Source organism: Myotis daubentonii, chromosome 6 (genome assembly GCF_963259705.1).
Source record: "Myotis daubentonii chromosome 6, mMyoDau2.1, whole genome shotgun sequence".
Taxonomy (NCBI): Eukaryota; Metazoa; Chordata; class Mammalia; order Chiroptera; family Vespertilionidae; genus Myotis; species Myotis daubentonii.
The window spans coordinates 73,884,472-73,910,840 of NC_081845.1; the positions used below are offsets into that span (position 1 = coordinate 73,884,472).

Below are 26,369 nucleotides of genomic sequence, written 5' to 3' on the forward strand. Positions count from 1 at the left end.
GCTGGTCGATGTTTCTCTCTCATCGATGTTTCTAACTCTCTATCCCTCTCCCTTCCTCTCTGTAAAAAATCAATAAAATATATTTAAAAAAAAAAAAAAAAAAAAAAAAAAGAACAAAACGACCAAGGCTATACAGTCAACCTCAGTTCTCAAACATCTCCCATCTCAAACGACTCAGTTCTCAAGCAAGTTATTCACGGGAAAAAGTCTGGGTTGTCGAACAAAACCTCAGTTCTTGACCAATAACCCTTTCATGCTAATACCTCAACATGACAAAAAAAAAATCTCTCAGGCCACAAACAAAGGACAGAATGCTGAATATGAGTCAGTTTACCCCTGAACCTCCTGCTGTTAACATATCAGGAAATTGTGCTCTGAATATTTTTGTGTTTTCGGGTATCTTTTGCTTTTGTTGCTGGCCAAATGGATGATTAGCACAATTTTAAAACATAAAGAGGCCATCAAAAGTGCTGCTGTTGCTAAGGGTGTGAAAGTGTTCACTGATTTGGATAAATGAAAAGTAATCAGCCGGATGGAAGCAATATGGGAAAAGTGAAGATGCTGCATACTGACCTCCAGAAAGACAGCCAGAGATCCCTTTAAAGCTAGTAGGGGTGGTTCGATAAATGTAAGAAAAGGAGTGTTTATTTACAGATTAAACATTACATTAGACATGGACTTTATATAAGAAAGGTTTAAACAGGGAATCATTTGGGGTCTGGAAAGGATTAATTCAATTCCATTGAATTCATTTAATTTTCATTATTTTAATAGGGGGGGAAATGATTCCATTTTTGAACAAATCACTTCCCGCATAGCCTTCCGGAAAGAAATAAGTTCGAGACCTGAGGTTCCACTTTATAAATTAAAATGTGAATATGTGGAAATAAAGTGAATATGGAAATAGAGTAAAAAAGAAAAATACTTACTGCCAAAGCCTTGGACAGTTTGGTTCTAAATTCATTCAGAATGATTGCCACAATGTCCTTAGATGGTACATAAGCAAAGCCATCCTGCAAATACACTTTCCTTCCTCGGAACAAATCCAGGGCGTCAGCAAAAGGGATCTGAATTCAGAGTGAAACAGGGAGAATAAGCAGTGCCTGTCATTTTGAAATCCTCCTAAGTCTTCATATGCACCAAGTCTAAATAAAATTCTTCCTATGAGAAATTCATCAATCCCCACAGATCAGAAGAAAAGGAAGATCAATTTACACTCCTTAAATGTAAACAATTAGCACAAAAAAGAAGAGGCAATCCAAAAATGTGTTTATTTCAGAGTAGATGTCTTAACTAATGAATTTACAAATTATAGTCCCCAGGAGTTCAAACTACCAGCTCAAGCCCTCTAAGCACATTGCATTCCTCTCATACGATATACTTCACATTTTATTCTGCATCAGGTAGAATCCTAACGTGTATACAATATGTTTAGTGCTGAAAATTACTAACAAATAAAGTAATACGAATTTCTTCATCTATACTTCCTTCTTTCTCTAGAGAAATATATTGCAAATGCTAATCTCAACAATAAGAAATAAAAATAATAATAAGCATTCAGTTTTGCTATTAAAATAAGTAGCTGCCAGTAAATATGTTTTTAAAAAACCAATATACTATACATTTATAAAGTCTTATGAACTATACTAAAAGTTTAAGATATCAGAAATATGTTAGTGAACTGTGAAAATAATCCTTACTATCCAATTGTTTTTTTTCTCCTTTCAAAAATGAGAGAAAAAATTAGGTAAAAAAAAAAAAAAGATCCCCAAATTATCTATTTTCCCAAGTTATTAAAAAGTAAGAGTTATTAAATCGATATGCCCATCATTCTTCAATATACTCAATGACATCACATAATAAATAGAACATGTGCTTTTTTTAACAGATAGTTTTTACGACGACACAGTCCTGGTCCTGAAGTAGGTCATCATTTAGTTGAGAAAACAAGTCAGACACAGAGGGAAAGTCAAACAGCTCTCTGGGGCAGTACATGTGTGGCACTGCGCCAAACAGGTAACTCACACAGGACATACCAGAGAAGGAGGTAAGAGGCTTTATTACAATAATTCAGGCAAGGAAAGGAGAAGTTTGGAAATGTGTTTTAATCCAAGCTCTATTACTCACTCGACTTATGATTTTGGAACATTTAATTACTGCTTCTAAACCTCAGTGGTAAAGGTTTATAGGTAGAAATTTGAAAGTATACAGAATTTAAATTTTTAAACAAATTTGGCTTCATTAATAACAATACTGATTTAGTAATTATATTAGAAATGATTTGAAATATCAGGGTTTACAAATTTTATAAAAATATAGAATCTTTAAAACCAGGACAGGGCAGGAAGGGATCATCTAAACGACCCTTAGTGGTTCTTTAGCTCTCATATTCCATGATTCTAACTTATCAGGGTAGTCACAATGGAAATAAAAATGCTTAAGCAGAAGCAAAAGATTATATGAAGGCAGAGTAATGGGAAATGTGTGATGTGGGAGGGATAAATGTTAATTCCCAAACTCTACATTTGGAAGGTTGACTGAATGATGGCCTAACTGGTAGGAACAGGGAAGTCAGAATGGGGAGCTAATGTGGAGGCAGGATTTTAAGCCACTGGCACTCACCAATAATGTTGAGTACATTCTTTTCAAAGGAAACGGGGGGGTTGCAACTATCAAATTTTAAAATGAATTTCAGCTCTCCCCTCTAGAACTACTTAGTTCCAAAAACCATTTAATGGATTCAAGCAAAGCAGCTATCTGTGCTAAGGGACAGAGAGCAGCAGAGGTAGCCCAAGCAAAATGCTGGAACCTGGGTGGATGAGTTAAAGAAGGTCTTTCCACAGGAAACCTTTTAGAGAATGCAGGCAATGGAGGGTCAGAGCCCAGGCAGGGTTAGGAGGTCTGTGTAGGAGGACATCCCGACATAGAATGCTGGCACACTCTTCGTGGGGTGAAGAAGAAATATGCGCAGGAGTGGGAGAGGCTGTGGTGGCAACAGGCTATACAAATGGGTTAATTAAACACATTTAGAAAGCTCAATGTGATGTATTTAACAAAACCTAGAAAGTAGTTTAAAGTTTACATACCTTATAAACTGACTCCGACTCCGGAACTGAAGTCTCACTTGAACTGAATGATGAATCAAGAATATCCTTTTCTGAAAAAGTCTTCTCTTCCTTACTTATCTGAAAGAAAACATATTTCATATTGTTTAAAAAAAGTAAAAGTCTTCACTCAGTTTCAATACAATACTTTCCTTCACTAGAACAGTGAAGATTCTATTTTTTATAAAATTTGTAAACCCTGATATTTCAAATCATTCCTAATATAATTACTAAATCAGTATTAGCATTAAGGAAGCCAAATAGTTTTAAAAAATTAAATTCAATATACTTTCAAATTTCTACTCTGCCAATTTCTGACAACATATACCAAAAGGGCAGCAGAAAAACAGAAAGTATTATAATATAAAAGCAAAGGAATTATAATAAAAACTCAGTTTAATATAGACTTAAAATGAGCATTATCTGAATTCAAGAGTTATGTTTTTTATTAAAATACTTAGTTATAGTTATGAGCGATTTAACTATTTCTCAATTTTCTAGACACATAAAACAACTCCAAACTTAAAACACTAGTTTTGCTAGAAACAACTATAAATCTATTATCTCAGACTAATTATGGCTTTAAAAAGAAAAGACTGATAGATCTAACTAGATAAAAATTATAAACTTCTATACAGAAAAATAAAAGATCTATAAATTAAGATGAAATATAAATTACAAACTGAAGGAAATATTTACATCATTTGACATCTGAGTAACTCTCAATAAAACCTTTGGAAGTAGAACATAAGTACTAGTAATCCAAAAGTATACTACAGCTACTATTATTCATGTAGGTCAGCAGTTCTCAACTTGTAAGTCGAGACCCCTTTGGCAGTCGAAAGACCCTTTCACAGAGGTCGCCTAAGACCATCCAGCATATCAGATATTTACATTACGATTCATAATAGTAACAACATTACAGTTGTGAAGTAGCAACGAAAATAATTTTATGGTTGGGTCACAACATGAGGAACTGTATTTAAAGAGCCAGAAGGTTGAGAACCACTGATGTAGGTGAAAATAATAAAAGTAGGGGGGAGAAACCAAGACGGCGACATAGGTAAACACCTGAAATTGCTGCCTCACACAACCACTTCAAAAATACAACTACAAGACAAAACAGAGATCATCCAGAACCACAGGAAGGCGGGCTGAGTGGAAATTCTACAACTAGAAGGAAAGAGAAAAGCACACTGAGACTCGGAGGAGGTGCGGAAGTAAACTGCAGAGGTACAGAGGCGCACGCGGAAAGGGCTGGCAACTGAGGATGCAGTTGTCTTTTACAATCGGGAGGGAGACACAAGCTCCCGACTGCTCTGAACTCCACTTCTGGGCGAGTCTCTGGGGACCCAGACTCATACAGGGAGAAACTGGACTGTCTGGCAGCGGGCAGAACTCGAGGGCAGCTTTCTCTCAGAGGTGCCTGCAGCGATTACCTCGGGCCACTGAGACCCTGGAACTCCTAGGGCAGGGCTGAGGATCAGCCATAGCTGTTTGCTCCGCCCTGTTGATTCCCTGAGACCCCACCCCATCCAAGCTGTGCCCAGAGGCTTGTGCATATGAATGACCTGGCCCTTTGCAATCTAAAATTACCTAACAAACTGCAGCTGGGTCAGAGAGACCCAGATCATCCAAAAGAAGGCCCAAGGCCCCACAGCAGACTGCATTGCTTCACAGCTGGGCCTCATCTGGGCACCTCCAAATCCCAAACAAAGAAGAGGAATCTGCAGATCTCTCCATACCTCCTGCTAGGTAGCCTCAGGCAGAGGCTAAATTAGCACCTCCTTAGAGATCCAAGTGCCAGTGTACCCAGTGGTCAGAGTGGGACCATCCAGATTACAACTCCTCAGATCCATAAGGGACACACTCAGGGGGCAGACTCAGTGAGCACCAAAGCCCCACTGAAACAAGTCTTGCCCCATAAGGGTGTCTCCAGCACAGAAGTTCTCCCACCTTAGACACTGTTGAATCTCATAGCCAATTGGTCTGGAGGTCAATTCCTCTCAGTGATACCAACTACAATCAAGGCTTAACTACAACAAGACTGTGCACAAAGCCCACAAAGGGGTGCACTAAGAGTGTCCACCTCAGGTAATTGGGGAGGCTGAGCCACTTGGCCCTATAGGACACCTAGCACAGAAAACCACTCTATCAACACCGGAAAGCAGCCAAAATGTGGAGACAAAGAGACAGGTCACAAATGACAGAAATGGAGGAAAGCAAACTACTGGATATAGAGTTCAAAACCACGGTTTTAAGGTTTTTCAAGAATTTTCTAGAAACCGCCGATAACTTTAGTAAGACCCTCAATAAGTCTAGTGAGACCACCAATAAATTTAGTAAGACCTTCAATAAGTCTAGTGAGACCCTCGAGGATATGAAAAAGAACCAACTAGAAATTAAGCATATACTGACTGAAATAAAGAATATTATACAGACTCCCAACAGCAGACTAGAGGATCCCAAGAATCAAGTCAAAGATTTGAAGTACGAAGTAAAAAACACCCAACCAGAAAAGAAAAAAGAATCCAAAAATATGAAGACAGTGTAAGGAGCCTCTGGGACAACTTTAAGCATACCAACATCCGAATTATGGGGGTACCAGAGGAAGAGATAGAGCAAGATATTCAAAACTTATTTGGAGAAATAATGACAGAAAACTTCCCCTACCGGGTGAAAGAAATAGACTTACAAGTCCAGAAAGTGCAGAGAACCCAAAACAAAAGGAATCCAAAGAATGAACAACAAATACATATCTATCAACAAGTGAATCTAAAAATCAAGTGAATAAAAAACCTGATGAACAGAATAAACTGGTGAATATAATAGAATCAGGGGCATAGAAAGGGAGTGGACTGACAATTCTCGGGGGGAAAGGGGTGTGGGGGTGCGGGAAGAGACTGGACAAAAATCGTACACCTATGGATCAGGACAGTGGGGGAGGGGGGGTAAGGGCAGAGGGTGGGGTGGGAACCAGGTGGAGGGGAGCTATGGGGGGGAAAAAGAGGAACAACTGTAATAATCTTAACAATAAAGATTTTAAAAAATAATAATAAAGATTTTAAAAAATAATAATAAAAGTAAATTCAAACAATAATGTCGTATTGTTTTCTATTAAAATGGCCCAAGTTAGGAAAACTTAGGATATACAGTGTTGGGGCAACCTTTCCAAAGGGCAAAAGATTTCAATCAGCATTAAAACATGCAGACCCTAACAGTTTTACTTCCAGGAACAATTTTTCTTCATCACAATGTTATTTATAAGAAAATCTAAATGTCCAACAACAGGTATTTGGTTAAATAAATTGCAGTACACTTTAATGGTTCAGTAAAGCCATCTATATTATTCAGATCAATCTCTCACAAAAATCAAAGATACTGATAAAAGTTTTAACAGTACAGAAGACTTATATACAAAGTCATGCCCACAGGAAGTAGTTTCACTTCATTGAGATCCTCCTGAACAAATGCTATGGGTCATTCGAAATAACTCAAACTTTGGATTGGTTTTAAGGTGGTCCCTGATTCAAATGCCCAGCTACCTGGCAGAAGCAAACTCAAATCATACTTCAAAGAATTCCTACAAATACATTTTAAAATACAATTGCATTTTATGTAACAAGGCACACCATAAAACATCACTTAATGAGAAAAAAATAATAATAATAGACTCAGCATACAGGTGTATAAAGAAATAAAAAACAAGGGTGATGACAGCTGATGAATGGGAAACTATAATAAGGTATTTGAGAAAGAAAGGAAGGAAGGAAGAAAAGGAAAGAAAACAAAGAACTTACAGAAACCCACAAAAAAAAAAATACCCTCAGGAACAAGAATTAAAAAACTCAATGGAACCATAAAGAAACACCTAGTTTCAGTTCATGTGGAGTAGGTAATTTAGACCACCCCATCTGCATTATAGGTAAGTTACCTAGGAATTGCCAGGCCAACAGCCAAAGCCTGTCATTTAAAGTCCACTTTTACATTTACTGATGCTGGGAAAGCAGCTTCAACGACACTCTGCCAACAGTGGATAAACTATTCCCTACTCTCTAGGACTCTGAAGGATGTAGCAAGGGGTAAACCAGAAGATTATTAGTCTACACAGATTATGGATCTTTTTCCAAACAAGGCCAAATAGTTAATATGTTAGGCTTTGCGAGCCATAACATCTCTGTCATAAGTACAGCTTCCTGTTGCACCAAGAAAACAGCCTATATAAATAAATGGACACAGCTATGTTACAGTAAGACTGTACCTATGAACTCTGAAATTTCCATTTAAATAATTTTCCTGTGCCAAGAAATTTTATTCTTCCTTTAATTTTTTTTCAACTATTCAAAAATGTAAGGGAGGAATAAAAAATAAACAAAATAACAGATAAAATAAGATAAATTAAATTAAATTAAAATGTAAAACCCAGTCTTAGTTTGCAGGCCATGTGAAAAACAGGCATCAGCCGGGATTTGGCCCAGGCACCATATTTTGCTGACCCTTCCCCTAAGCAATGAATTTCAAACTGTACCACTCACAAGAATCTCCTGGAAGGCTTGTTAAAACACAAATTACTGGGCACCACCCCTAGAGTTTCTGATTCTTAAGTATGTGGTGGATCCCAAGAATCGACATTTGTAAGTTTCCTAGTACCAGGAATGTTCCAGTTCTCAGACCAATGACTTAGACAACATACAAACAAGTAAACATGAACAAGCATTATTCATATAACCATAAAGCAACATTATTTATAATAGCCCAAAACTGGAAACTCATCATCAAAAGCAGAATGAATAAATGTGTGGCATATTCAGTGTACAATATGGCACAGCAACAAAAATAATACAACTTCACACAATGTGCATAACCTGAAATATATATTATGCAAAATAATCCATGAACAAAATAAAATATACCTGATTATTTCATTTACATAAAGATTTGTCTTAATACAGAAAATTATATAGTTTAGGGATGAACAGTCAGATGAACAACTGAAAGAAAAAAGGTAAGGAGGAGGTTACCATAAAATCAGACTAGTGGTTTCCTCTAGGAAAGAGAAGAAAAGACTGGTTGAAAGGTACACAACAAGGCATTTCAAGGGTAACAGCAATGTTTTATTCCTCGCCTGAATGACAGACTATTATTCACTTTATAATAATCTAATAAACTTATTTTTGTTTTATGTACTTTTCTGGATATGTTTATACTTCTTAGTGTTTAAAAGGTTAAAAAAGTAAAAAAAGAAAGCAAATGAATTGTGTTATAAGAAAATATCATGCAGTCAGTAAAATTCTTTTTAAATTATGGAAATTTATGATTACTGTTGTAGAAGGATATCTGCAAAATACTGCTAGGTGAAAATAAATTCAAACAGTTAGGTAAAGGTGAAGTAAAATAAATCTTTTAAGAGATTCCAAGCATGTCTCTGTATAAGTTTGTGCATGGAAACGGCCTACACAAAGATATAACTAACTCTGGGTAAAGGGATTATGGATAATTTCTACTTCTTTCTTTATACTTGCACATATTTTATTAAATTTATCCCTTAGATATTTAATGTTCTGGATGTTATTATAAATGGTATTTTCTTATTTCAACTTCTAGTTGTTCACTGCTTTCTTGCATATCCTTTTAATTTGTTCATTTACTTCAAAATTAAAAATACTGTTAAGTCCAAAATTAAAGACAGCTTAAGTCCGAAAGTATTAGGGAGACACGCAGAATCTCCACTTTTGCCATGCTTAGTGATTTACACGTTTATCTAAACCTACTGAGTCATAGACTTAGGTTTCTTACTACTGGTATTAGTTAAGTATTTCTTTCTCTGCTTTTTCCATAGAAGGTAGAAATACAATAGGAAACTGATTTTCAAATGTGTTTTTAGAAACAAAAATCTTCCTTCAAAGGAAATCTTGCCAGGAATGATATTACATTGCAGAAATTAGAAAAAAAAAATACTTTGGTTGAAGTAAGGCTGGGCCCAAAGCACTGCCCATTCAACCCACCATCACTCCATCCCTACCCTTCTGTGGCCCATTTCTAAAGGGTACTACGTTCAGCCCTAGCCAGTTTGGCTCAATGGCTAGAGCATCAGCCTGCAGACTAAAGGGTCCCAGGTTCAATCCTGGTCAAGGGCACATGCCCAGGTTGAGGGCTCAATCCCCAGTAGGGGGCATGCAGGAGGCAGCCAATCAATGATTCTCTCTCATCATTGATGTTTCTATCTCTCGCTCTCTCTCCCTTCCTCTCTGAAATCAATAAAAAATACATATTTTTTAAAATAAGTAAATAAAGGGTACATTCAGGAAAAACCCTATAAAATACTTAAGTAATTGCACAAACAATACCATAAAGACAATGATAGCAGTAAATGGAAACAGAGTCACTGCTGGCTGACAAGTATCTCACCACTGTGTGATGGCTCAAAACTTTTGCTTGCTGATTATGTGCAAGTTGAAAGACAGCATAGAGGAGGTAGTTTAGATGTGTCAATCTGTAGGCTATTCAAAAGTCAGTGAAAGTTGAGGCCCATGCATGCCATCTGCTAGTTAATATGCTAACCATTTTACTTATACCATCTCAATTAATTCTACCATCAACCCGACAGGGTAGATATTATCTTAGTTTTATGGTTAATTGGTAGAAATAGAAGCCAAACTGGATTTCCAACCCACAAGGCCATGCGGTCTCCAATAAACAAAGAAAGTTGAACAAATATGTAATATCAAAATCAATGCAAGAAAAAGTCATCAATTGAAAATTTTCACCTCAATCCCTTTTTGGTAATGAACAGAATAAAAATACAGAAACTAAAAATGTAATATAACTAGGTATCATGAGAAATCTTATAGGTAAAAAGAGTTCTTTGAAAGAATGCAGAGCACATATTATATATAATCAACTCTCCAGACTATTTAAATTATGGTTTAGCAATAGCAAATATTTCTTTAAGAGCTCATACCAGATTATTATGCTTTAGTGTTTGCTTTGTTTACATTTACCTACTGACAGTAACTTCTCTATTTGACTATTTACCTTTTATTTTGCATTCCATAAGAGAATTCCTTCAAAACTGAAATACACAACAAGACACACACTGCTGATAATATCTGAGAGAAGGTGGCTATGTCTTAGATCACTTTTAGAGCCATGCTGTAATTCTGAAACAGCACTGATAAAGAAACAAACTGATCGGGAAGATACGGTAAAAGGAGAAAAAGAAATCTTCCTGTCTTCATGATGGTCTTTTTATTATTTTTAAGGAAATTTCCAATTTAAATATAAAAATATATTTCAAATGTGTTCAGTGGACATTTATTTGAAATTAGATAAAGTCTTAATATTCTCCCTACCATTAATAAGGGTAATCATAATTGCTTGTACTGTTTTTGCCCAGTTTTAACTGAATCTGAAAAACTTAAATTGAGACCAACTGTGTTAACTAACCATGGCCCTTTTATAATCACTTATTACAGCAATAAAGAAATAGATACCTTTGAACATACAGATGCTTGTCCTAATAATATTTGGGGTTCTAACCAAACAAATCACAAGGCAATATATAAGTAATGCTAACACTTCTAGGATAATACCCTCCTTTCCCTAAACTCAATTCAAATACTTGTATTAACGATACCATAGGTGTTTACAAGCAATTACCTGCTTACCAAGTAAATGTCAGGGCAGCAACGGAAGCATACATCAGATCCATTGTCATACAACAGATGACATTAGTTACAAGAGATTTGACTTGTCAAATAGTCTTCTGCCTTAGAAATTCAGTCAAGACTCAACTAAAAATAATCTCAAGACCTTGAATAAAAACTAGGGTAGATTATAAAAGAATGTAATAAGATTTTCTTTCATTGAAACGTACCACCCCCCCAACCCCTGGCAAAAAAAAGTTATCTAGTCTTCTTAGATTAGAAATAACAGATAAAATTCTAAGGAAATCAACATGTTTCTAAACCATTAATCCAAAGTAACCACATGCACTCCAAATCACATGCATGCTATCTAAAATTCATGTCACATCCTGCCTTCTAGACTTCCAGTAACATTCTGTTTTTCCTTGGTGCATTACAGAGTTCGTCCATGCTCTTTCCGGCCAGCGCTGAACATCTCTCGAGACAACTGGCACAAGCGCCACAACAAGGGGGCAAGAGAAAGCCCTACCACAAGAAGTGAAAATATGAGCTGATACGTCCAGCTGCCAACACTAAGATTGGACCCCACCACATACACACAGTCCGTGTGTGGAGAGACAATAAGAAGCAGCGAGCCTTGAGGCTGGGCGTGAGCAACTTCCCCTGGGGCTCAGAGTAATGTACAGGAAAAACAAGGATTACTGATGTTGTCTCCAATGCACCCAACAATGAACTGGTCCACACCAGGACCCTAGTGGAGAACTACATCGTGCTCAGTGACCCGTACTGTACCCACAGAGGTACGAATCCCACCAGGCACTGCCCCTGGGCTGCAAGAAGGGGGCCAAGCTAACTCAGGAGGAAGAAGAGATTTTAAACAAAAAACGATCAAAGAAAAATCAGAAGAAATATGATGAAAGGAAAAAGGGTGCAAAAATTAAGTCTTTTCAAAGAGCAGTTTCTGCAGGGCAAGCTTCTTGCATGCATCTCTTCAAGACCAGGCCAGTGTGGCCGAGCAGAGGGCTATGAGCTCGAGGGCAAGGAGCTGGAGTTCTGTCTGAGAAAAATCAAAGCCTGGAAAAGCAAATAAATCCTCTTGTCTCCTATCTTAGCTCATGTAATAAAGGTGTTTATTCTAAAAAAAAAAAAAAAGTAGTTTATCCATGGCCCTGGCCAGAGCACTGACCTGATACACCAAGGTTTGATCTCCAGTCAGGGCACACACAAGAAGCAACCAATGATGCATAAAAGGCAGAAAAACAAATGGATGTTTCTCTCTCTCAAAACAATTTTTAAAAATCAATAAATAAAGTTCATTGACTTGTCACACATATTCTAAATCTTCACTTATCTATTTAACTAATTATAATCAAAATTTAAATTTCAAAGAATTCTCACTGAAAAAATGTAGGATGATTATATGAAACTTTACTAATTAGTGTAAACTGCTATTGACTTCATTTTTAAAATAATCCTTAGTATTCTCTTCTGCTTTCTGGATAAAAAACTACTGGGAAAATATAAGCATGTTTCATTTTCTCAGACTCCCTTAATGAGGTTACCCAATGCATGCCTCAAAAATATCCTCTAAAAGAGCAAGACAAAATTAAATGGCTTCCTGCTTCTACTAACAAAGAATCCATGTGCGAAAGTAAAAACACTTATTGTGGAACAATTATAAAAGCAGAGCAACAGAGTGGAAAGTATATAGTTCTTGTAATTGCAGAAACCTAAGTTCAAATTTTAAACAAATTAATTAACCTCTTCGTACCTCTCTTTCTACAGTAAAATGAAGAAAATAATACCTACTTCATGTAGCTTTTAAATTAAATAAAATACAGAAAGCTCTAGAACAGACATAACAAATAGCACGCCCTTAATTAATGGTAAATATTTATTATTACTATCAGCAATGTACATTTTTATTACCTTCTGTTTTCCAGGCTTTTTCCCAGGAATAAGTGAAATGTTTCCTGCATTTAAACTGGTTTCAATAAACTTTATTAGTTGAAACTACTACTTTGATTAGTAAAACTAATATAAAACTGGTCTTTAGGGGGTGTTCAAAACTAATAAAATAAGCTAGGTAATCACTGCAACATCCTACAATCAAAGTACAGTAAGTCCTCACCATCATCGAAGGCTCTGTGACTTTAAGCAAAACAACTGATACTGAAACCAATTTTACCATAGACTAATTGATATAAACTAGAGTTTAAGTTCCTACGGCATATCATCAGCATTATCACGAACTGACATTGAATGAAACAGTGTTATTCAAGGACATGCTGTATATCATGCTTCACAAAATAAACAGCTTCCTAAATAGAGGTATATAAACCAACTGCTCTATCTGTTATCATATGGAATCACATTTCCGGGTGACTTCCATTACTGTGCTGGAGATGCTCTCAACCTTCACTCTGATTAATTTTCAACCAGCGAAGACCCTGAGCATTTGAGCTTTGACATTCTCTCTCCAGCACTATTCACAAATCCCCACACTTCAATCCTTAGGATCTATTTTATACCCATCCATTCAATGGTCAGTACCTGCTTCAAATGGCAAAGAGTATAATGGTATACTCTTTTTGTCAACCACAAACCACACTAAGCTTTAAAAGTATAGGTGAAGTGTTATTTCTGTATTTTACAATCATATAATTTTCCATACTACCTTACTCATAGAATTAAGGGTCTGGGCTGTGTGGAGGTTTTTTATTTCGTTTTTATATTCTTCATCAAACCAGGAACAGAGAGCAGTCTCACTCTGCCAGGCATCCTGAACAGAGGTCAAGAGCGGCTCCAGAGAGGCAGCATCCCACACAGTAAACACACAGGTGGAGACTGACTGTGTGGACCGCACTGCTATTCGCCCTATGCAGGGTCCCTCACTGAGGGAGGGTCATACAAGGGCCAGTGAAATCTAAGCAGAAGTGATATGTGTCACCCCCAAGCAAAGACTCACAAGCACATGGTTTACCTGCGTCTCTCCTCCCTCTGCCCAGCACCTGGTGAAGTTCCAGATACAGGCTGCTCAATCAGCCGAGGTGAGCGCCAATACGACAGAGAGCAGGGCTGGAGATGCCCCACAGGAGATACAGAGCATGAATAAGAAGCAAACCTTTTCAGGGGTCACAGGTCCAGGGATCATTTGTTACCACTGCATAAGCTACCCTTACTGGCAGAGTCATCTCCAGCCTCTTTGGATCACACAGTTTTATCAATAAAATATGCTGAGCGCATACTTCCAGTATATGCATACTTATTTATAAATTACACACATGTATTACTGTACATTATGTATGCAAAATAAGCCTTCCCCAAAATGTTTTAAAATGAGGTTAAAAATATATGTTGTATTATTTATTTCCTTCTCATACTCCCAAATTATCATCTTGGGTATACTACTTTGGAACCTGTAAACTATTACACTGGCCTCTAAAGTAAAGATATAAATAAGGCTTCCCAGAGAGTTATTCTATAAACTTCCAATCAATAATATTCAATCATGTTTATAAATATTGTGAAGTTTTCTACTTGAATGCACATAGCTCGCTTTCTTTCTCACACCTTGGCCCTTAAGCAAGAATGTGCCTTGGATTTGCATGTAGCTTTTCAAAATTACAGGTTCTTGGTGCCACCTAGCCCTAGGGATCAAAGATCAGCTGTACAGTTTTTTTAAGTCCATTAGTGATTCTGACACACATCACCAGTGTCACGTGAATCTCAAGGAAAGAATTACCTTTTCTAAAATACACTTGTCATGTCCTGAAAATACCACCATTAATTCTAACATTCAATTTTTTATGTAGAATTCATTTATCCTTTCTAAAGCACTGAGGACCTACTATGTACCAAGCACTACTTCCAGCAGATGGAATACAACTATAAACAAAAACAAAACTTGTTCTCATGAAGCTTACATTTTAATGGGGTGAGACAGACAATAAGTAACAAACAAGAAACTATCAGCAAGCTAGATTGAAAATAAAACAAGAAGAGCTATAGATGGACAACAGATGTATACTTTCAGTTCTGTGATCAATTAAACCTCTCTGAAGAAGTTATATTGTAAATGGAAACTTGCGTGAAAAGGAGCCGGCTCTGCAAAGCCAAGGCAAGAGCATCCCAAGCAGAGATAACAGCAAGTGCAAAGGTCCCAACAGGTCCTTTTTCCTAAAGATATGGAAGGAACAGAGAGAAGGCGGACGAGGGCAGTGGCAGGCAAGGGGTGGTGTGAGAGGCGGTTACAGAGGTAGATGGAGCCCCAGACCTGGGTGAGATACTTTTATACTAAGAGCTGTGCATTAAACAGAGGCTTTTGGCAGAGCAAAGTTCAGATCTGATTTACTGCTTATGCTTACGGGGCTATCTTGGTAGTTTAGGAAAAAGATGATAGTGGCCTGATAATAGAAGCACTGGTGGAAAGAACACAGAGGGACAGATCCGGGGTAGATTTGGGAGGCGACACAGACAGACAGATTGCAAATAAAGTCTGGAGAAAAAGACTTCTAGATTTGATGCTTAGTCACTGGGCAGACGGTGATGCCATTTATTTGATGTTTTTCTTGGTCCTCATTACGCTATTTATATTTTACTTCTATATAGATTTGTCATGTGTGTCTTGTTACAAGTCACCTCGAATCCTTTGTGGAAAGGGACATGCATCAATAAATGTAAATAAATGGTTTAAATATCAGTTTTTCCTAAAATGAAACATATTTGTACTAGCAGGTAAAAATATATGTTAACAATTCCAACAATATTAAAACTACAATTAAAACAAATAATTAATGAAAAGACTGTTTAAAACACCCAATATATAATGAAACCATTAAGAATCATTTCTTTTATAATGAAATTAAAAATTTGTAGAGGAAAAAAATTTTAAAACAAAATAAAATAAAAGGTTTGTGGAGGAAAGCCCTGGCTGGATAGCTCAGTTGGTTAGAGCCTGATCCCAAGGTTTCAGGTTCCATCTCCGGTCAGGGCACATAAGAGAATCAACTAATTAAAGCATAAATAAGTAGAACAACAAATCGATGTCTCTCTCTCTCTCAAATCAATAAAATAAAAATTTGTGGAAGACCCCAATAATGAGAGCAAACATCATGATTTTTAATATTATTACTAATTCTAATAAATACAGGTTTTATATCAGTAGTAAGCATTGTGCTCTATAATGGGCACCTTGTTTCCTGAATACACTGTGACCTAATCATTAATCTCCCTATGGAGATTAAAGGCTGCAATTCTTTGACACTCTTCCCATTGAGAGCTGAGATCTATTTGCCCTCCCCTGATCTGGGCTGGCCTATGACTACTTGGACCAACATGGCACAACTGATGCCATGCCAGTCACAGGCATAGGCTTCTGCCTTGTTCTTGTGGAGTCCTGGGTCACTCCAAAGAAGTTGTTCAACCCCATAGTTTGTGAGATCACATGGAGAGGATCCCAGCAGAGTCCAGCCTTCTACAAGTCCTCACCTTGGCACCACCATGGCAATAGAGCTGTCTTGTATATCCTAGGCCAGATTGCCTGCCAACCAAGTAACCCCACAGATACCATATAGAGCAGAAGTGCCCTGTTAAGCCCAGTCTGAATCCCAACCCTCAAAATTGTGAGATATCCTATCTAATAAAAGAGAAAAATGATAATTGGCATACGACGATACCCTTTTCATTGGCTAATCAGGGCTATATGCAAATTAACTGCCAACTATGATTGGCAGTTAACTTCCAACTAAGATTGGCAGTTAACTGCCAACAAGATGGCGGTTAATTTGCATATGTAGGCACAATGCAGGGAGGCGAAAGGGAAAGCAGGAAGAAGCCCCCTGCCACTGACAGTGATCGGAAACCCAGGGGGGAGCTAAGAGCTGGGGGGCAGGGCAAAGGCGGCCCTGGGGCCGCCTTTGCCCTGCCCCCCAGCCATGATCGGAGAATCAGGCGCCTTTGCCGCCCTGGCCAGTGATAGCAGGAAGTAGGGGTGGAGCCAGCGATGGGAGCTGGGCACGGTCGAAGCTGGCAGTCCCGGGAGCTAGGGGTCCCTTGCCTGGGCCTAAAGCGGAGCCCACGATCGCGGGGCCGCTGCAGCTGCGGGTCCCCACTGCCCCGGCCGGACGCCTAGGCCAGAGGTGTTAGGCCTGGGCAGGGGCGGAGCCTGCAACCGCGGGGAGCTAGGGGTCCCCTGCCCAGGCCTGACACCTCTGCCGGAGGCCTCAGGCCTGGTCAAGGGGCCGATCCGGTGATTGGTGATCGTTGGGTGATGAGGGTCAACTCCTCTGGCCGAGGCATCAGGCCTGGGTGGGGGGCGGAGCCGGGGATTGGGGGGATATAATGGTCCCCTTGCCCAGGCCTGAAGCCTGGGTCAGAGGCGTCAGGCTTGGGCGGGGGTGGAGCAAGCGATCAGAGGGAGATGGGGGTCCCCTGCCCAGGCATGATTCCTGGGCCAGAGGCCTCAGGCCTGGGCGGGGGCCAGAGCCAGTGATCAGGGGGAGATGGGGGTCCCCTGTCCAAGCCTGACACCTCTGGCAGAGGCGTCAGGCCTGGGCAAGGGGCCGATCCTGCGATTGGAGGGTGATGGGGGTCAACGCCTGAGGGCTCCCAGTATGTGAGAGGGGGCAGGCTGGGCTGAGGGACACTCCCCTCCCCACACACACCCAGTGCACGAATTTCGTGCACCGGGCCCCTAGTCCTATATAATAAAAGCCTAATACGCAAATTGATCGAAAGGCAGAACAACTGGTTGCTATGACAGGCACTGACCACCAGGGGGCAGACGCTCAATGCAGGACCTGCCCCCAGCCCCCAGGCTCCAGGCCAGCCAAGGCAGGTGCCAGCGGCGCCCCCCTCCCCCTGTTCGCCCCGCTGAGGGAGACAACCAGCGGCGGCGGCAGCAGGAGGCAGGGCCAGCAAGTGGGTGGCACCAGGCTGGACAAGGCGGGTGCCAGGCCCCACCACCACCCCCCGATCGCCCCGCTGGTTGCCCCACAGATCGGCCCTAATTGCTGGCCAGGCCTAGGGACCCTACCCACGTACGAATTTTGTGCATAGAGTCTCTAGTAATAAAATAGTTATTGTTTGAAAATGTTAGGGTTAGGATTTGGCTTTAATTTCTGATATTAGGTTTTATAATCATTGTTTTAGTTTGAGGGTAGTTGCTACATAATAACTAATAACCAGAACACAATCAACCTAAAATAAAAGTTAGTTGAAAACAATTTTCTATTTACAACTCAATGCTTACAACACACTTTCTTCATTTAAATGTACAAAAGAGCCATATACAGGAAAAAATATTTCATTTATTTTTATTATTTTATTTAATCTCACTGTAGGATATTTTTTCCATTGCTTTTAAATAGAGTGGACAGGAGATGGGGAGGAAGGGAGAGAGGAAGAGAAAGAAGGAAGAAGGGAGGGAAGGAGGGAGGGAGGGAGGGAGGGAGGGAGGGAGGGAGAGAGGGAGGGAGGGGGGGGGGAGAACATTGATGTGAGAGAAACACATCTATTGCCTGCCTCACACACACACACACCCTGAATGGGGCTTGGAATGAACTGCAACCCAGGGATGTGCCCTTGACTGGGAATCAAACCCAAGACCCTCAGTGCGCAGGCCAATGCTCTAACCATTGCAGATACTGGTCAGGGCAGAAAAAATATTTCCATTAAATTGTTAATAATTGGTAAATCTTTAGGAAAGATAGACAGGAAATAAAAAAAGGAAATAATTACCACTGTATAACTGTTAATTAACCAAAATTGACAGGATAGTATGTTAACTCACTTACAAATTCTTTTATCATTTATTATCATCCACAACATTAAAAGTTAGAAAACGAACAGTAATTTAATATCCTGACATTCTAATTAGTATGTTGATGTCTCAGTTGATGCCAAGCTGATCAATGTAAAAGCAATCATGATTACTTTATTACTGTTTTTTTAAACAGCACAGTCACATTTGAAATACACTAAAATTACACTAAAATGAAAGATTAATTACTTATATTCAAGCACATTTCTTCTCTTCTACAAGAAAACAAATCTCTTTAAAAAAAAAAAAAAGATGGCTAATTTACACAAGAGTTCTTCTTAATCGTCTCCTGAATAAATCAAAACAGCAGTCATTCCCGAGCTGGCCATGACAGGACCAGATACATGTTAGGTACATTACAATCTGACCAGACACATCAAATACACATTCCATTCCAGCCCACCCCATTCAACAAACATTTCTGCAGCACTTTCTATTAGCCAGGTATCACATCAGCAGATAATTCAAACAATAGTTAAGATGCTAATCTAGAAATTAACCATAATATTTAACCACAGCAAAAAGCTTATAAAAGAAGACAAGTTGATTCCACTCACAAGAGGAAGAAGCCTGGTGTCCAGCAAGCTACTGCAGGAGAGCAAAGCTGAGAGCCTGAACACCCACCAGGCCTGGGCTTAGCCTCGCTTCTAAGTCATGGATGAGCAGAATGAGGAGAAGCACACGCATTACAGTGCACGAGAGGCGGCAAGGTGATCCTTCCAGGAACCTAATTTCAGAGCCCGGCTCAGCCATGATCAAACTACTGTGATAAACTGAGCTGAAAGTCACCGATGGCACTGCTATGGCAGTGACTTCTGCTGAGGCTTAGAGAAGAACAGCAGTACACAGGTACTGGGCAGCATTTAGGGCATTAAACATGAAGATTTACTGAGAATAGCCTGATGCCACCCCAGAGACGGGGAAACCTGGAAAGCCGCGTGGGGCAATGAAGATGAAAGTAACTCACTTCCAATTAAGCAATGTCTCCCTCTCCCTTCTCTTCCTTCTACTTCTCCCCTCAGTCAGAACTGAAACAACTTTATACCAAAAATCTCAATGAGTCTTTTGTTCAGTTATTTCTATGTATCTCATTCTTGCTGTTAGGCAATCCTTAGGACAGTAGACCAACAAGCTGAAGTAAAATAATCCTAGACTATTGTGACAGAAAAGGAAGAAAAAGATAACCAATTAAGAAAGATGGAAAGGAAACAGCAAGAAGTTACAGATGACAGGCTCATGCCTGAGTGGATTTAAGAATAGCAGTACCACTAATAAAAACGGTTTTCCCTGACACAGTTCCTCCAGACAAGTACATGAACAGTCAAGCGAAGTAATATTACCCCAAGACCCATCCTGTCTGCAGCCCAGCCTTCTCAGAGGCTGCAAAGCATATGCTGGGTGGAGGGGCCACGGTTTACAATAGCATCTCCAACAGCACACCAGTAGATTCTGGCTCTTAGCTTCCAGCCCAGGGCAGTTTCTGATTCTTACGTTATTCAGATCTACTTCCCACAAACTAAGGCAACATGAGAACATTTTATTATGCATTAGACACTTGTATAATTGTGCTGTGGTTCCTCACTAGGTAAGACCAGAGGGTCAGGCACCATGGACTATACAGGCTTCACTGGATCTCCCTCCTGCTCACTCAGAGCCACACTGTACCCAGTTTGGGAAATATTTACTGACTACTGGGACAGTCAATAGTTTAAGACTGAACTCTTATGATCGTAATTTGTTTTCATCAAAATATATTTGGAATTTTATTTCAATAGCTTAACCTAAAATATTAGATTAACAATCTCTCTGATTTCACATAATTAAACTATAATCAGTAAATATGTTGAAGCAAACTTGAATGAATAGTAAGTATGCTTTACAACTAAAGTAATCTGAAATTTGTTCCCCTCTCCCGTTTCCCTATGAACTAAGTGAATCAACCCTTTGAAATTTGCAACTGTTTCTTTAATTCCAAACTATTTATTTCAAGCACCCTGTTAATTGGAAGAATGCCTATTTCTTCAGAAGGCTTTCTATTACTGAGCATCAAATTTTCTACTTTATGACATCTCCCTTATGTTATCTTCTGCAATAACCTTTTGGTGCACAATTTAAAGGCCTCCCAAACTCAATCTTTCTCAATGTTCCAACTGGCAAATGTCTTCCAAAAAAAAAAAAAAAAGAGTAATTTGCCCTTCCCACTTTACAACATAGCCCAGTAGAAAATTGTTCAACTTTACTTAGTTCTAAGTTTTTAAACTATGTGTTATTTTGGACATTTTCAAGATCATTAGAAGCAAGGCAGACAAACTCTGATTCAGGAAATAGCTGATGAAGACAGAAGCTTTCCAAGTTAAGCAGCTAACAGTAGTACTAGTATACTATAAAAATAAGGCTTCACTTAGCTGGGAGGAAAGGATAAAACTCGTTTATACAGGCCAGTGGTTTATTCAAGCAAATGGAGAATGAAATGAAAAAGTAGGGAAAAATAAGGTCATAAAAAGAAATTGATATGTTACATTTTCTCTTATAGGCCATGGGAAAATCAAATACTTGGATATTAAGTTTTTAATGTCAACTGTTATTAAAATTATATTTCCATCATATATTTCAAATTCAAGCAGATAACAGAATACAAACGATTTTTTGTGCCTGGAGTGAAGGGATAAGAAGTGTTTATTCCAAGAGATGCTCAAATACATATATTTATAACTGGAAATAATAGAAAGCAGTTTTATGGCTTTGATAAAGGTGTCCTGTTTGTTGACCCAATTCAACATTTTTAGTTCCTCAAAAACTTAGATACTTGAGGTTGAAGCTGGCACGGTATCTCTCACAATCTCTCTCTCTCTGCTACCTTTCTGCCTTCTTTTCTTTTTCGATTCAGTTCCAATAATACTGTTAGCTCAATGATACCTTCCTAGATTAATTCAGTCGCTAGCAATACCCTCTTTTACTTAACTCTTATTGACTACATCAAACATCCTGGCAGACAATTATTTTACTTGTTCTGTTTCATGAAAACAGTCTCTTCCTGTTCTCCCAAACTAGCAGAAGCATATTAGTGTAAATCCTCCATGACACACAACATAATGCTGAAGACACATAGAACATGTCTTAAACATTAGCTATAAAGTAACATCAAGGATAACTGAATCCAGAACTTCCATGTAGGATGGGCTCGGAAGCAGAATTCTGGTAGCTAGGGACTTATCTTTTCCTTTTAAATTGATTTGAGAGACAGAAAAAGAAACATCAATTTGTTGTTCCACTTACTTATTTTCAAATATATTTTTATTGACTTCAGTGAGGAAGGGAGAGGGAGAGAGAGATTAGAAACATCAGTGATGAGAGAGAATCGTTGATCGGCTGCCTCCTGCATGCCCCCTACTGGGGATTGAACCTGCAACCCAGGCATGTGCCCTGACCTGGAATCGAACCAGGATCTCCTAGTTCATAGGTTGACACTCAACCACGGAGCCACACTGGCTGGGCTGTTCCATTTATTTATGCATTCATTGGTTGATTCTTGTATGGCCCTGACTGGGAATCAAACCAGAAACAATGGCATATTAGGATGACACTATAACCAACTGAGCTACTAGGCCAGGGCACTAAGGACTTATCTTAAACATACATCAAGGAGGAAAAGATGCTATTCACCCATTTCTCTTACTTTAAAGTCCATCAATAGCTCCCTCCCCTTGGTAATACCCCTACTCAACTTACAGTTCTATCCCTAATTACTGTCCTAAAACTGTTCAAGTGTTTCACTGGCACTTAAGGTACAAATTCATATACAGGAGATGCCATGATGCCACTCAGAAGGGTTGGCTTTGTTCAGGTTCATCCAGTTCCCAAGGACTAGAGTACAACAGGAAGCAGCACCCCTGGCACTACCCAAAGGCCACTCTTATATGCCCCATCAACTCACAGCCCTCCTTCCACCCGTCTCCATCAGAGATGTGAGAGCTCATTTCAGCCTGGAAGGACCTATCTATATATATAAAAAGCCAGCGTCCCTAACGACCACAACGACCAAACGACCAGTCACCATGAGGTGCATTGAGCACCTCTCGGTCCCTGCCCACCTCGCCCGCAGCAGGGCAGCTCACAGCTCCGGAGGCAGGATAGAGCAGCTTGGGGGTTGCTCACGGCTTGCACACAGTTTCGTGCGCTGGGCTTCTAGTAACATTAATATGAACCTCCCTGTGAAAGCCATCATATTCTTGTAATATTTTAATTATGTATCTCATCCACATTGGGACATAATAGCTTTTCCTTCCAAAGCCTGAACTCCTACCATACCTCAATGTGGCCACTTAAATTCTCTGCCCTCAAAATTGAAAAAAGAGAAAATGTTGAATTCATTATTCTACATCCTTCATATTGTTTTCTGTAATGACCTTGACATTGATCTCTTACTCAAGATATCAGTTAGGTGGTTCCTTATCTATATTCTCCTTGCTGCTGTTAGTTTTAAGTTACAAAAAAAAGGGGACAAAAATTATTATTTCTGTTTTGTAGAAATAATTACAAGCAGCCTTAGGAAACTTAAAGAGAATTTTATGCTGCATCTTGTTGACTTTCTTTCTTGCCTTCAGCAAGATCATTACAATCCAAATGTGATACAGCTTAAGGAACCCAGAAAGCTGAGCAGCAAATGCGAACAGCTGTCTGTGTGTTTGCATCCATCCATGATTCTCCTGTTCCTTAAGCAAAGTGTTGTGATAGCAGCAAATGTGTTGTCTGCCAACACAAAAGGGTTTTATTAGGCTTCAACTGGCCTGTTAGCCTGGACTTAGGAAATGGCTTTTTAAATATATGTGCAGTCTTTCAATAAGAAGTAATTTCAATAGATTTTCCATATGAATTAAAATCTCCCCCTTACCCAAACCCAAACTTCACAAAGCAAGAGACAATACAGAGCATTAAATGTTGAAAATAAAAAAGTAAAAATCAACAACCATTTCAAAAGGGCACACAAAATTCAAGGATGCTATATGGTATAGCATCTAGAGCAGTGGTTCTCAACCTTCCTAATGCCACGACCCTTTAATACAGTTCCTCATGTTGTGGTGAACCCCAATTTCATTGTTACAAATTGAACATAATTAAAGCATAGTGATTAATCACAAAAACAATATGTAATTATATATGTGTTTTCTGATGGTCTTAGGCGACCCCTGTGAAAGGGTCGTTCGACCCCCAAAGGTGTCGCGACCCACAGGTTGAGAACCGCTGATCTAGAGTAACTTATGATCGCTTTTATTCATTTACTTATAGCTCTTTCTATTTAAGAACGTGCTTTTAAATCCCTTGTAGCAACTATACTGTGCCTTGAACATATCTCTTAGTTCACCATCTTTTACTTGAATTGAATTTAGTAAACAGTAGGACTATCCACAATCTATGCTATGAAATAAACTCATTAATTCAGGCTACTTTAAATTTTCACAAACTCTGAGGGGGTACGAGCACTGTGTAACATCAACCACTTTACACCTTAATACTTCACTTCCCAGGGTCCTGAAACATAAAGAGGTTTCTCTGAAAGTAAAGAAGACACATAGAATGCCCAGACTACTGGCAGACACGTGGTAAGCCTCTCTTCTTCAAAATTAAAAAGCCGTGAGCTTTTCAACCAACTCTTTTTAAGCTGCTTCACCAATCACATTTGTGAATGATAGAAAACATGTATCAGACATTTCCCCATTCCTTTCCCTTCTGAGTAACCTGAGCTCCCTCAGAGTTAGCTTCTCTATTCACCTAATTATCGGAATCTCATTTTCCATATATCAATCATAGTTTTTGACTTGGACAGGTTTCTTTATATTCCATAAAGTCTTTTCTAATCATGGTAGGGTTGTTTGAGAGCATTTGGGGTACACTGTTTTGTAGTGTTCTCAGCTCAAATTGAAAAAGCCGGAAGCTCTGGCTTAGCTATGGATTCTGATGACCTATTACTGAATAACAAAACGTAGCGGCTTAAAACAGCAACCATTTTATTAAAGCATCTCCCAATTCTGTTGGTCAGAAATTCAGAAAGGGTGCATCTGGCAGCCTATCTGTTCCTCATGGTCACTAGAGGTCCTGAACTCACTGCTATGAAGAGTCTAAGGCAGGGGTGGGCAAACTTTTTGACTCGAGGGCCACAATGGGTTCTTAAACTGGACCGCAGGGCCGGAACAAAAGCATGGATGGAGTGTTTGTGTGAACTAATATAAATTCAAAGTAAACATCATTACATAAAAGGGTACGGTCTTTTTTTTCAATAGTTTTATTCATTTCAAACGGCCCACGGGCCGTAGTTTGCCCATGGCTGGTAAGGTGATTTCACTCACAAGGCATCTGGCACCTTGCTGGGAGGGCTGAAAGTGTGGGCTCACCTGGGGTTGCTGGGGAATGCTGAGACACAGCCTGCCAGTCTGCACTTGCTGGTCTGTGCCAGGTTTCAGAACACATCTCTCCAGCTCTAAACATAAAGAGCAAGTAGTGTTCTTGTTGTTGTTTGTTTTTTTGTGGGGTTTTTTAAAATATATTTTTATTGATTTCAGAAAGGAAAAGGGATAGAGAGATAGAAACATCAATGATGATAGAGAATCATTGATCAGCTGCCTCCTGTACGCCCCCTACTGGGGATCAAGCCTGCAACCGGAGCATGTGCCCTTTACCAGAATTGAACCCGGGACCTTTCCATCTGCAGGCCAACACTCTATCCACTGAGCCAAACCAGCTAAGCAGCAAGTTTATTTAGACTTCTTACATGGCATCTCGGGACTCTCAGAGTAAGTGTGCCAGATAAGGAAGTGGAAGCTGTCAGCTTCTTAAGGTTGCACTCAGAAATTGGTACAGGGTCCCCCCACCATATTCTATTGATCAAAGTAGTTACAAAACCCACAACACTCTATTTCCCTCCATCCTATTACCTCGTAATTTGCTTTTAATCTTCAGGGAGCTACAAATAACTGAATTTTAAAGTAACTTCTCCTTTTATTCTTTGTTTTTTGCTTGTTTGTTTTTATTGATTTCAGAAAGGAAGGGAGAGGGAGAAAGAGATAGAAACATCAATGATGAGAATCATTAATCAGCTGCCTCCTGCACACTCCACACCAGGGATACAGCCCACAACCCAGGCACGTGCCCTGACTCGGAATCCAACCATGACCTCCTGGTTCACAGATCAATGCTCAACCACTGAGCCACACCAGCTGGGCCTCCTTTTACCCTTTGAATTAAAATGTAAAGCATGCTTATAATCAGGAATAGTCCACTTGCTAGTCTAGCACTTACCTATACCATCCATAACTCCCTCACACTACATAAAAAGAAGCAAGATTTGCACTAAAATCTGTGTTTGTTTATTTTAATGAAACTCTAGAACTTCAAATTCTATTAGCTTATCTAATACAACTGAAATTCTTATAAGTTTTTGCTGTACATGTATTTGTAGCAATTCTTTCTAAATGACTCAAAGGGATATTGGGGAAAGAATCCAATTTCTCCATATATGCCACCTTTTGCAAATCTCATGCAAAAGCTAGAATGGCAACGAATAATAATAATGTTAACATTTATTGAATGCTTACTATCTGCCAAGCACTGTTCTAAGTACTTTAAATATATTAACTCATTAAAGCCTCCCAACCTTATGCGGTAATACGATTATATTTTCAGTTTTGCAGGTAAGGAAACCAGAGAAAAAAACTAGTACGAGGCTGTCCAGTATTCAACCCTAGATGGTATGGCCCCAGAGCCTGTGTCTTCACCCCAGAACATATGACCCACAGGTTGTCC

General features: G+C 39.1%; 1 protein-coding gene across 2 annotated transcripts in view; it reads right to left on the reverse strand.

The window, feature by feature from the left end:
* Positions 1-26,369, reverse strand: part of PRIM2 (DNA primase subunit 2) — a 282,575-nt gene that overhangs the window by 226,405 nt on the left and 29,801 nt on the right. For both annotated transcript variants that reach the window (XM_059701297.1, XM_059701298.1), the window contains exons 6-7: positions 3,087-3,185; positions 930-1,067 (exon numbers count right to left, since the gene is read on the reverse strand). In XM_059701297.1, coding sequence (XP_059557280.1) covers positions 930-1,067; positions 3,087-3,185 — 237 coding nt within the window. The remainder of the gene's footprint in view (positions 1-929; positions 1,068-3,086; positions 3,186-26,369) is intronic.